Here is a 14,308-nt window from a genome sequence, read left to right on the forward strand (position 1 = left end):
TGTAGATAAAACTTGCTAACTTGACATTTACTGTTAGCATTTTTGTAGGACTACCAGTCCCAAATAAAGTCCCACGACATAATACATAATCAAGTACTAATTCAATTCAAGTAAATACTCAAGTACTGAGTACTAATTCACTTAAAAAATCTCTAATAACATTTAATTTCCTGGATTAGATAAAATGAAATCAATGAGCTAAAAATATATGATATATAAAAAAAGATAATTTTATTCTCAGTTAAATTGAAGTATGTACCTCACTCTTGGAAACGAAAATTAAATTTAAGTATGTTTTTTTATAAAATTGATTAAATCAGAAATATATTAGAACGAGATGCTTAAATGTTGGGATTTAAAACCCATCAAAGTCATTGTACTACTTTACATCAGGCCATAGAGGTAATAATGTATTTAATTATTGAATAACTTAATTTTCTTCAATAAAATAATCACCTACATGCACACACACATCCTAATAAACTTCGAGACTTGAAAAAAAAGTTGTAGTTAGTTAAAAATAACATTGTGTTATTACATCAAAAGACAAAAATCATGACCAGTACTGTCAAATATAAGGGAAAAACAATTTGTCTAATAAGTGTAGTTTATTATTTTATTAATGAAAATATATTAATAATAACAAGATCTTACGAAGTAATGGAAATATTTTAATTAAAACTAATGGACTAACTAACTTTATAGAAAATTATGTCTAGTAAAATTATACAGTGTTTTTTAAGAATACCGAAGTTTTCTTTTAAGCTGTCAACAAAAATAGTGCGAATTCCAACAAAATAATAACCGTCTTATAAATGTTGCTTTGTCAAATATTCTTCCTTTATCATATCTGATGCACGTTCTGCTATGGTAACAGTTGGGATATTTGTGTTCCCTCTAACTATTTCTGGCATTATGGATGCGTCAATTACTCTTAATCGTTTAACCCCATACACTCGCAATCTTGAGTCAACAACAGCATCTTTGTCCCAAGCGGGACCCATCTTACAAGTACCAACTGGATGGTAAATTGTTGAAGTATACTCAATAAGTAAACACGCAAAATAATTATAAGAACCCCAAATATGATTTTCACAATTCTTAACAGGAACTCTAACAAAATGTGCACCAATGCTTTTAAATGTTTCAGTTTCCTCTAAACTTACAGCAAAACGTAATCCTTCGATTAACGCATCTAAGTCTTCCTTGACTGTGAAAAAGCGTGGGTATATTAAAGGTGGGCCAAAGATAGGATCAGTATGGTTTAGTAAAATAACTCCCCTACTTTTGGGGGTAAGCAGAAGTGGTCTTGCTGATAAACCATTATAAAAAGCTAAAGGCCAAATGTTGGTTTCCAAATATGTTTGAGGATCTGCGTAAAAGTCTTCAACATTTCTTCCATCAAAATGAAATTGTATATCTGGTGCATTTACAGTCGCATATTTAGTTTTGATAAAAGCAATGGCATTAAGAGTATTAGTTGTCGCCAAAGGTCCATCTTTTTTAGGTTCCTGTTGGTGGTAATTCTGTACTTCATTAAGGAGTGTCTCAGTACTCACTAAGGTAGATGTCTTATTTGATAAAGCAATAGTTAGTCCGTCAGTGGTTGTGTGATCTTGTAAATTTTGGCCGACTGCCAATTCCGATATTATTGGTATATTCAAGCTTTGCAAATGCTCTTTTGGGCCGATCCCAGAAAGCATAAGTAATTTTGGAGAATTTATTGTCCCAGCACTTACTATTACTTCTTTCTTTGCAAAAACGTTATATGTAACACCATTCTTTATATATGTAACCCCAAGAACCATTTTTGTTTGGGGGTCTATTATTAACGTAGTAGCAAATGCGTTGACCACTATATCAATGTTTGGTCTAACATCACGTATGGGCTTGATATAAGCCACATTTATAGACATCCTTCGCCCATCTCTGGAAGTTGATAGTCCTATATTTGTACCTAAGTTATTTTCTGACGTCAAATCTATTAATGGAAGCCCTTTATCTTGAAATGCTGCTACTAATTTAGCAGTATTGATATCAACATATGGAAATCTCTCCACAGTAATAGGTCCCCCTACTCCATGAAGGAAATTGTCATAAGATTCAACATCACGGTTGTTTTCAGATTTTCTAAAGTAAGGCAGCAACTATAATAAAAATATAATATAGTTTTAGAAATATCAAAAAAAAACTATAAAATATATTATTAAATGAATAAAAAAAAAAACTTTTTTAATACAAAACCACAATCACCTCATTATAACTCCAGCCAGGGTTTCCTAAATTAGCCCAGTTATCATAATCATATCTGTTACCTCTCATGTAAACTAAATAGTTTATGGCACTGGAACCACCCATTGTTTTACCTCTGGAATTGAAATTTTGGTTAGGTTAAAAAGGCATTTATTATAAATTTAATCCTCCTTCGATTTAAGACCAAATTATAAAAGTACCTGGTCCATGGACAGGATCGGCTTCTATAAGACCTACAGGTCAAGGGTTCGGGTTGTGTTTCATACCGCCAGTCAATAGAAGATTGTCTTAGAATCGTCGCTAATGAAGGCACCATCGTTACGTCTGGCTCTTCAGGACCGGCTTCCAACAAGAGCACCTGAAAATATAAAAAGAAATATAAAACAAACTCTTATGTATCAAGCAATAGCTCGAAATATAAACTTTTCGGCTTTAAAATGTGGACATTACGTAACTTTATAAGCAATTTTACAAATTCACATAATATATTTAAATTATTAATATCAAATTTTCTGCCAATTTTAATTTATTATTTACAATGGTTGGTTAAAATGTAAGACAGTATGGAATCCACTTAAAATAAATCATATATAATTTATAAATATTAGCAGTTTATCTTGATATAAATGTCTAAAAAATAACTTTGTTAATTTAATTTATGAGTTATAAGTATAAGGTCTAAATTTTCATAATGTCTTTATTGCACTTGGATGTTCGCTTCTTTCCCAAAGAATTCTACTATTTATGAAGGTATTATCCCAAAACTGAATTGTCAAAATAAAATTTAATAAAAAAGGCAATATGTTTCAAATTTACTAAGTAAAACAAACATACAAAATTTAATATATTTTTTTTATAACAATCATATTTTTACAAACTTACATTTACATGGAATTGATTATTATTGACTTCCAATGTAATTTTACGCAAGTCATATATTTTTTTTTTTTTCACAAATTCCGTATAGGTGTTACGAAAGACATTGCTTTCAATAATTCGTCACGAACAGCTATTATTGAACGCAGTCAGTTAAAATATGTCAAGGTTATTATGAAACGTTACAATACACCTGTGACTTTTAGTTTTTCTTAACAATTAGATTTTAATTGAAATTTATTGAGTAATATTTTTTGTTACAAAAATTTATTTTTTATTTTTTATTTAATTTAAATTTTTAATTTAGTTTCAATTTTTAATATTTACTTTCAAACATGACCTTATTTTCGTCAAATATAACTATCTATGAATACTTTTTTCAGTTAGTCCATAAAAAGTTTTTAAAAGAACCTAAAAATACTCATTCAATGAGATTTAAATTTAGAACGATTTCATTTCAGCTTTTTTATTTCGTAATTTTTTATGACTATTCTATTAACACAACTTTTTTTTCTCTCAAAATATTCTTTAAATCCGTTGTATAACTATGTTACACGGTTACACTTTTGTTATTTCAACTTGAGTAAGAATTAAGTCACATTTAATTAAGTTTTTAGACTCTTGCAATATACATTTCTTTTCTTATATTCGTACGAATTTCACGGTTGAATTACCACGACTTACGAGTTACAATTGATGTTCTGTTTGCAACTCTATTTGTTAAAACGCTTCATTCATGTCGTCGTAAAGGTTCTGTTTTGTGCGAGATCAATTAAAACTCTAAGTCGAAACTTGAATCACCTCCTCCGAGGAGTCACTCGTTCCAAGAACTCTAGGAACTGAGAAGTTGTCTGTAGCTTTGACATTTAGTTTTCAACAATTAAAAGACATACTGTTCAGTTATATTATATAATTATTAACGGTTTTATATTAAATTTGATTTACTGCATTTTTGTTTTTGAAATGATAACGTATAAATAGATGTCGGCTCCATTCATGAAAGCTATGACTAATTGTCACGTTACGTCGGAGCCGAGCGTGCAAGTGAGATCGCGGAACGAGGGAGATAGGTGCATGATCGGAATAACCGTTCGGTTTCTGACGCTTCTGCCTCTCTTCCAATGTAATTAGCTTTCTTTGTAGCATGCAAAATTTATATAATTTAGTGACAATATATATTCTTTCGATACTGCCATTTTTCTATTTTGTATATTAACATCATTTTTTTATAAATTTCATATATAATCGGATCATAATACCCTGAATATTATTTAAAATACGAAATAACTGTCAATAATTATTGAATAAATTACATTTTTTGTACATTTCTCCGCAAAATATTTGAAAAGCGTGTTATAATAAAAATATATTTATTTTTATCACAAGTATGTGATAGTTATAGTAGATAATTGTAGTAGCAATGCCTGCATTGACAATATAAATAAGGACATTGTTATTTTTTATTTTCATTTACTTAAACGAAAAAGTAATTATTTATAATAATAAGTAATTATAAATATATATTATAACTATAAATATAATATAAAGGATATGGAAGACAGAATTTTCAATGAATTTTTTTTTTTTTTTTTTCATTTCAATTATATAACTTTGTATAAAACAAAAGTATGGTTACTGGCTTTATAATAGTTATTTTTTTTATGCGATATTTATAACCTAACTAAGTAGTTCATCACAAAATAATTACTATATGAATTTCTTTTAAGATTTTGGCCAATATTTTGCTATACTGGAAAAACATTTAGCTATTTAGATCAAGGTTTAAAGATACAGAGGTACTGCCACATGAGACACGAGAATTCTAGCTCATAAACGGCTGCTGTTAAGTTAAAACACGAACAAAATACGAATACTTATTTTATAGTCAAAAGTTATAAAGCGCCAGATGTTATTTAAAACACAGTTCAGTGGGAACTGGCGCATGATTGTCAAAGTTTTTTCGTTCTATGCGTTATCATTGTTCCGCGTTTAATAATTATGAACTATGCTGAAAGCTGTTTCATTTCCTCCTATAAATTTGAAGCAAATTCTGTTGCTATAGACTAGAAAATAAATAATCAATATATACGGCATGTAAATGTAGTTTATTTTAAATTAAATAGCGGCAACAGTTAAGTCTTGTGATTTTTGGGACAGTATTGTTTTTGTGCGTAACTCTCAACTAACTTACCTTGTTATGGCAAATCTTTCGTTTTTAACACGCCTCCTATTCCTGCTCTCATATTCCTATCAACATACAAATTACTTCTTCTTCTGTTAAGCTCAAATTATTTTTATGTAATATTCTTAAAAACTGTATGTGCAGAGTTTTTGGACAACTCCCCCAACAAACATAAACTCCTTTAGAATTTAGTAAAATATTCGCGAATTTATGTAATCTGGATAGACTTAAATTTTATTGTTATAAAATTATTTAATACCATATCTTTTGATCCAGTTAAGTTATTTTTATTCAGATACATAACATAACGTGCTAGATGACTAGAGATTTTAGCTGACATAACGAATTCTCCCAGAAATGATTGATATAAAATTAAAACTACTTTATCTTATAAAGTGTATAGGAGTGTGTTGTCTTAAAAATATTATTATTTACTAAAGAAACCTTTGATTAATTAATTTTAAGAAAAGCAAATTTTAATAAACGAATACCGTACCTCCTCCGGTATTGCATTATCTTTGATTTTAAAATTCCATTTTTTATGTAAATATAAACAATGCTATTATAAAATCGCTTTAATAATAATAAAGATTATTTTATTTAAGAACAAGTAAACCATGAATAAATTACAAGTTATCCTAATAAAATATATTATTTTGTATTCAGTCCCATGATTAATACTTTTTTTTGTTGAAGTAAATAAAAGAAAAGACTTAATGAAATTGAATTCCACCAAGAACTAAAGCACTGTTTAATTATAGTACGATAATTTACTAAACAGAATTATTTTTATTCCAATCATACTCATAAAATACGAAAATAATCAAGGAAATATTAATTTACTTATGAAACGTATAATGAATAGATTCTCAAGAAAATCAACTGCACAATAAGGTTATAATCTCACGGGCGCATTGCAACACAGTATTACGACTATTTTATAGGAGGGAATCGCAGGAAAGTATATACTAGGTCACAATGATAAGAATAGGGTATTGTTATCTTGTCATAAAAAGGTTCATATATATTTTATGAACTATTGTGCATATTTAACATGACTGCAATATAAAAAATCGAATAAAATATACTATAACATTAAAAATGCACATGTTAAGCTAGGAAATTTTTATTAAAATATAAAATTAGAAGTTTTAGAGATAGCATTAAAATGAAAAAAATTCTGTTCAAAACAAAGCGTAAGTCTCGAGTTGAGAAAAAATTATCTTACCCTCCATTTTTTGACTTCTGACAATCTATTCGCCAACACACAACCCGCCGATCCAGCCCCGACAATAATAAAATCATATTCCTTAGCATTCCTTTTCCTTCTTGATTTTCCTCCATCCTTTCCTTTGTTCTTTTCTTTTTTTATTTCTACTTTTGACTCTCCACCAATCGAGTCCCACGGTTGAAAAGGATTGTAATTAAAACTGCGATCAAAATGTGTTTCATGAGGATATGAATTGTAATTTAATCGGGAATAAGCCGGGTTCAGATATGGACCGGGATAATATTCAGACAGAGAATTGCGCAATGGATTTTTATCAATTGACGACGAATGTGTATATTGAAGAGTCGAGTATGGATTCCGTCTGGGATAATTTACGCTATAATTAACTCCACCAAACAATCGCATAACTAGAGACAAATACATATACGCAGCCGGAGAACATGATAATATCGGCGCTGGATACTCCGCGCATATAGAAAATACGTCACTTGGCAACCAAGTTGTCATGCTAAACCACAGAATGTGACACTTTTATTTTAACACTTTTGACTTGTTATATTAGTCCGCTTCGCGTAAAGTGAACAGTCTGAATGACTGGTGTAAAGGTGAAAGACTGATAGAACAATAAATATTGTAGGTGTAATAAGCAACACCTCTTTTATTTCAAGGCTTCTATGTTTGCTGTATTTGAAGTCTAATGAATTTTTATTGAAATTCTTTGAACCTTGTTTTCTAGTTTTATCCCGTACTCAGTCTAAGAATATCAATATATTGTATGTATTCATCTAGTTACGTAAATAACATACATTTTAGTCATAAAAATAGCAACATCTTCCAATTTATAAAAGCAGAATTAATGAGCACATTGACATTGTATTCACAGCAAATATTTATCAAGTTTATACATATAGTAGCACCTGTACATATAATAAGTAATACTTCTATTATGTTGTAGTTTAACATTTTAGTTTTAACATCTAGATAAGATGGTCTCAGAAATGAATCTTATAAAATACTTTTAATACATAAATTTTTTCTTCCTGGTATATTTTGATGCTAAGAAGAAATGGGTGAAATGATTAAGCGACTTCGAGTTATACGAAATATATCTTATTTTATAGGTTTGTTTGCTGAGCTCAGGTCCTTAAAATAATACGCTTATATTATTTGTATAAGAGTATTAGGGAGGACATATAACTCATTCGTCTTCTATCATCATCTGAGAGGATCTTATTATAACTGATGACTTACCGGCGCCAAATAAGGTGCAACTCAAAAAAAAGGGTGGATTAAGACCAGTACGATACTAATTTTTATGTAGTTGAAATCATTAGCAAAGTATAAATAAAACAATGAGCTGTTCAATGTCTAGTGTTGGTCCGATATGGCGATAACATTCATTAATTTATTTTTTAAATATGGACTTTCGACTATTAGCAAATAATATTTTTAAATTGGGTATCATTAAGAGAACACCAATTATTTTAATGACCCTTATTGCTGTTGCAGTGGAATAATAAATAATCATTGAAATCAATGTCAACGACCCTTCGTGGATAATAATTATAAGACGGATGGCTAATTCCAATAAATGATAGGGCAAACTCTGTTTAAACTGAAATGTAATTTATTTTATACCCTGACTTCCTTAACACAAAGTAAAAGAACGAATATAATTTTTTTGTTTGTTTCCTGGAGACTTGTAAACCACAGACTAGCTTAGAGGACACATGGCCTTATTATTACTACAGCTCGATCATGTGCTGACTCAACCAGGGAAGTACCAACCTCTCACAGAAGACCTTTTTTATTAGCCTTTACTATCTGCGTTTCGTCCGATGAGTGAGAGAGTTGCTCTTTCCCTTTACTTTTTCCAACCCTTACCTGCCTCTTCCCTTTTCGGTTTCCCACCCTTTCCTTTTTGAAGATTGACAGCGCATCCGCAACATTTCTCATGTTGCAAATGTCCATGGGCGACGTTGGTTGTCTTCCGTCTTTTGCCACCGTTAATACATAAATATATGATACATAAATAGGCGATATAGTTCTAGAAAAGGGTTAAATTTATCAGTTAAATTATGTTGATAACCAAGTTGCGTCACAAATCATACTACCTTTCCATGAAAACTCTTAAAAATCATAAAAAATATACAAATAAAACAAACAAAACAATCATAATTTAAAGGGAAAATTTTCGCTACAACATTTTGTATTACCAATAATATTTTTATGTATATTTTTTATAAATATTTTACAATATCTCATCAGCTATGCGAATTGTAAAAATTTTTATCTTTATGAGTCTATTATTTTAAAATAAAACAACAACACAAACTCACAAACGCCGGAAAAGGGAAAAACAATAGAAAAATATATGAGAGCTGTGATTTAAAATTATATCTATATTCAGTAAAATTATAAAAGATCCGTTCTCTGCATTCAAAAAATTAATAGGTACATTTTAACATAATCAGAATCTTCTTATTCTAGTACACTTAGCTAAGTGTAGTATATATTTCAGATGCGAGGATTATGATATTTAGCCGATAACTGTAAATAAGACAATTAATTAATATAATAGCTTAGGCAAACATTGTTACCAGAATGTGAGTTGCTATTGGGTATAATAGATTGGAATCTACAAGTAAGTTACTGGGCTTATAATTTGCCTTAAATGGAATACATTAAGCCATAACAATTCTATGAGAAATGATGATGTAAGATGGTCAGCCTAAGGCTACAATATTAAGGGTTTGCATATTTAATTTTAATTTTATTTTCAGTTGCTGTGTCATATTAATTTTTACAAGATATTTCTGCATATGTATGGTATAATTTTTATAGGTGTAAATTTTAATACATATTACGAATACAATATTTAAAGCATAAATTGAAAGCAAGCATCTTTGCCATCAGAACTCTGATGGAGGCATACAGGGAAAAAAGGAGAGCTCTGCATGTCGCATTCCTAGATCTGCAGAAGGCCTTTGACTGCGTGCCTCGTCAATGTATCTGGTGGGCATTGCGATTCAAAGGGATCCCTGAGGCCTATATTGACATCATCAGAGACATGTACCGCGATTCCGTTTCAATGGTTAGGACTGCTGTTGGCGATACAAAACCCTTTCCGATCTCAGTAGGGGTTCACCAAGGCTCGGCTCTTAGCCCCTTCTTGTTCAATGTAGTGCTGGACACTGTCTCGGCTAACATCCAGGACCAGCCTCCATGGCTGATGATGTATGCCGATGACATAGCGCTCATTGATGAGAGCAGGTTGACGCTAGAGCGAAGAGTGAACCTCTGGAAGGGTACGCTTGAGAACGGTGGTCTTAAACTAAATGTGACGAAGACCGAGTACATGGCTTGCGGAAGCCCGGACTCTTGCACTATCCATATAGGTCCTGAACCAGCCGTTAAGTCGGAAAAGTTCAGGTACCTTGGATCTATTCTGCATGAGTCGGGAGGCATCGATCACGATGTCCAAGCCCGGATCAGCGCTGCTTGGGCGAAATGGCGTGAGGTCACAGGTGTGGTCTGCGATCGCAGAATACCTACCAAGCTCAAGGGAATAATATACAAGAGCATAATCCGACCGGTTCTCTTATATGGAAGCGAATGTTGGCCAACACTGTCCAGGCACACTCAGGAGCTTCACGTCACGGAGATGAAGATGCTGAGGTGGATGTGTGGCGTAACGCGGGCTGACCGTATACGTAACACATTTATCCGAGGTAGTCTTGGAGTCCGTGACGTAGCGGATAAGCTTCAAGAGAGTCGCCTGAGATGGTATGGCCACGTTGCACGCCGGCCTGAGAGTTACGTCGGAAAAATTTGCCTTGACATGTCGGTCCCTGGAGCAAGACCCCCAGGACGCCCAAGAAAGCGATGGCTGGACACCGTGAAGCAGGATATGAGAGCCAATGGACTTACCACCGCGGATGCTAAAGACCGAGCAAAGTGGAGGAGTTTGAGCAGGAAGGCAGACCCTGGCTAATGCTGGGATAATTGCCAGGAAGAAGAAGATAAATTGAAAGCAAGATCAAATATATTAGAAAGTTTCAGTTCCGTTGCTTAATTTTGTGTAAAACAAGTTATTTTGAAACAATTCTTTGTTATATCTGCAGTTAACACTAACGTTTTTGATATTAAAATTTCATAAAAGGTAGTTTTAAAACTGATGATTAGTAGAGCGTGAATAGAGGATGGCATATAAACGTCTCTATCAAGAAGTGTTTTGCAAGTCACTGTCGACGCCCTAAAATATCGTCTATAAATTATTTCTATCCAACCTATACTACTTAAATATATTAATAGCCTTTAATTCAAAGTATTATGAATTCTTTCATTACTCTTTTCAATAATATGAAAGACTGTAACATAACACTAATATCTTCGTCAAACTTTAGACTTTAAAAATCCCTTTTTTTTATTTCAAAAGCGGCACACGAGCAGGCGGATTATCTGTTGGAAGGTAATCACTGAAGCCCATGGATATTTGCAACATAAGGGATGTTGCCGATCTTACTTGTGGAAAGGGAGAGGAAAGAGTGGGAAAAGCAAAAAGGGCAACCGGCCCTCTCTCTCATCGGACGAAACGCACTAATTAAAGACTACTTCACGCCGATCTGCTGTGAGAAGGTGGCACTTCCCCGGTCGAGATTGCCCTTGTTCCAGGTGTAGTTACTTTAGTTACCACAACTTGGCTCTACCACCTACAAAATATTCTTAATTTTTTCCGGTATTTACATCAAACATAACATATAATATTTTAATTTTGATCTTATACACATGTTACATTTTTATGGTTAAAGCTTTCTTTTATTTAGTGTAATTTGACAAGGACGTTTTAAGGACATTTTATAAAATCTTTATTGATCTACTAGACAGGTATAACTACAAAAATGGAATCCAAACATTACAAACAATTACGTTAGTGACGTTCTCTAAAAAGATATTTTTTTATTAATACAATATTTAGGCAATATATTTTAATAAGTTTTAAAAGAGTTTTAACATTTCCTATTTAATATCGCAAGCCATCTCGACAACCTCACTGATCAAAATAACCGTTAACTTAAAGCTGAAACATAGTTTTAAAATTAGATATATATGGAAACTAACAAACGTTTTACTAACCATAAATTTGGATCCAAAACTTCCGACTGTAATTTCGTATATTTATTTATCCATCGGTTGCACATAACGCTAGCAATCTGCTTAACATCAACTGGCCATCTAGATTAACTTAGCCTTCCGTGAATTTAGGCCAATTTCGATATCATATGTTAATTATACTACTAAATAATCATTTTTACGGTAAATGAAAGTATATTTATTTACTCAGGCATATTTATCATACCTTTGACGCTTTTATACATATAATGTCCGTAGAGCTTATCTACATTGCCTATGTTTTTTTTACGAAAATAAGTTTCATCTATATGCATTTTCAATGCATTCTATTATTACATTTTAGATATTTTCGATGAATACAGAATAGATCAGTATGACTGCTGGCATCGCCATAAAACGCCATTGTATAATTTTTTTCCTTTTTCAATGATACGAATGGACGCGGTTTTTCCTTATTCCAGCGTTTTCCATTCGCGAATAATTGTCTTTTTGTCACGTGAAAGTGAACTGCTAGCAATGTTTCTATTCAAAGTAGTCATGTGATGATATGGAGCAGGCTGTTGTCTGACAATAGTTACATTGTGCTCTGGATGAGAACATTTATTTTTACCTTCAGCGCTTTATCGAATTAACTCTACCCTTATTTTTTGTTCAAAATTGTTTTACAAAGACCTCTTATTTTGAATTCGATTCTTAGTTTTACAGACATATATATATATATTACTAAATAAATAAAAATACAACCTCCCGTTTTATTTTTCTTCCTTGGTTGTATATTATAAGAAATTAAAGATAAAATTAGTTTATTTAAGATTTTAGATTTTAAGTAACGAAATATCATGCCTCAAAAATAATTATCGAATTTTTTTTTGCAAGTAACTTGAGTTATCAGAAGAGATGTACATTTCAAAATAAAAAATAAAACTGAAGGAGAAAACAATATTTTTAAGGTTTTGTTTATTATTAGATAAAAAAATATTAAAGAAAATTTCCATATGAATCTTGAATCTATCATTTTGCAAATTGAATCTATTATTTTTAACAAATTCAAAAAAAAGATAATATTTAATTAAAACGAGATGAAAGAATGAAAGTAATCTACGAGATGTTTTATTCCTAAGTCAATGAACTGAGCTAATCAGTAAACGTTCATGCGGTCTAATTTTACAAGCGAGGGCGTACATCGTTGTCGGATTGGACGAAGAAGTAGAATTATAAATAAAATAGAGATAAATAAATTATTGTTTACAATTATTATTTTCTTTAATTTTATCATAAAACACAACTTACACATTTGAAAGTTGTTTCTTTGTTGTTGCACAAGACAACCACTGTTGAGAAAGCCTTTGACATTTCTGTTAAAATGACTTATTATATCTTAACAACATATTAACAACATTATATCGTATGTTAAAACAAATTAGCATTCACAAATAAGACGCACTATAACTATTAACGTACTGTAAAAGTCGTAGAAACTGGAGTATGTTCGGTTCGTTAACTTAACAGAAAATATATATTTATGAACTCAAATTATACATAAATGATTTAATACATTCAAATGGACATAAATGATCTCAATAGTAGTTATATCAATAGTAATCTCTGTTATATTAATAAATAAATTTCTAACTATTTCGCTTGAAAGTGACATTTAATAACCCTTGTTGTACTAACGAAGGCGCTAAAAATTTTTGTATTAAATCCTTTTACAGAATTCTGAAATGTGAAGGCCGTGAATAAAGTTCTTCCACAAAGAAGCCTTTGAGAATAAATTAACTAAAACATCGCATTAAACACATATTTTGTATGAGAATATATTGCTATAATTTATCAAAAAATTTAAAATATATATTTGAGTTTTTTACAGGCTTTCTATAAATTCTGATAATTATATACTTTATCGGAATTAAACTATTTAATTATAACTTTAAAGGTGGTAGCCTCAATCCTCTACATCCTAAGTCGAGGTTCCACAAAGCCAGCACCGTCATGCGCTATATGATACGAATATTTTACTTATCCAACGACGTTATTCCGACGACATTTCTTAGTAAGTATTTCGCGTAATCAACACGTGTAAACCTGGCTTGTTTTAAAAAGATACGATAAAGAATAAATGTCCAATAGAATTGATAAAATTTCATACTATGTACATGATATGTGGATTTTCGGAATTTTATTAAGAATTTGCCCTTTATATCTGTACAAGATAACCAATTTAAAAATTAAATCAGTTATGGTAGCTTACCAGACCTTTTTTATACAAAGCGTATATGACCAAAGAGGGCTCAGGGCCAAAAATTTTGATTAGTTTTTGAATCTTTAACTGTTAAAATAAGAAAAACTCGATTTTAAAAATGAGATGATTCACAATTTTCACATTACCGCTGATTTAAAACAAACTTAAAACGATCTACCGTAACGTTCTTGTAATTTTTCTAACTGAAGCTAATATTTTGGGATGCACTACACATTTTATATTATTTTAAACTATATACTCTTGATGTTTCGATTACTTTGCAGAACCTTTGATCAAGGGCAGACGAGATTTTTGTTAATATATTTTTATCCATACAATAGTAAAGTAAATATTGAAAACGGTCTGTGGTTATTGAAATATTGTCGTTAAA

General features: G+C 31.1%; 1 protein-coding gene across 1 annotated transcript; it reads right to left on the reverse strand.

Moving 5' to 3' along the window:
* Positions 1–589: 589 nt before the first annotated feature.
* On the reverse strand, positions 590–7,494 carry LOC116773686 (glucose dehydrogenase [FAD, quinone]-like). Its single transcript, XM_032666187.2, has 4 exons — positions 6,540–7,494; positions 2,454–2,611; positions 2,254–2,368; positions 590–2,147 (listed from the first exon to the last, which is right to left on the reverse strand). The coding sequence occupies exons 1-4, from the start codon at positions 7,047–7,049 to the stop codon at positions 810–812; spliced, it is 2,121 nt and encodes a 706-aa protein (XP_032522078.2). The 5' UTR covers positions 7,050–7,494; the 3' UTR covers positions 590–809.
* Positions 7,495–14,308: the final 6,814 nt, after the last annotated feature.

This window comes from Danaus plexippus, assembly GCF_018135715.1.
Source record: "Danaus plexippus chromosome 22 unlocalized genomic scaffold, MEX_DaPlex mxdp_27, whole genome shotgun sequence".
Classification (NCBI taxonomy): domain Eukaryota; kingdom Metazoa; phylum Arthropoda; class Insecta; order Lepidoptera; family Nymphalidae; genus Danaus; species Danaus plexippus.

Bases quoted from the DNA above. Each gene is read 5' to 3' on its own strand.
- LOC116773686 (XM_032666187.2), bottom strand. From the start codon at position 7,049: ATGACAACTTGGTTGCCAAGTGACGTATTTTCTATATGCGCGGAGTAT. The intron at 2,369-2,453 runs GTACTTTTATAA...TTTCAATTCCAG, and splicing joins CGATCCTGTCCATGGACCAG to AGGTAAAACAATGGGTGGTT. The intron at 2,148-2,253 runs GTGATTGTGGTT...TTTTTATTATAG, and splicing joins CTGGCTGGAGTTATAATGAG to TTGCTGCCTTACTTTAGAAA.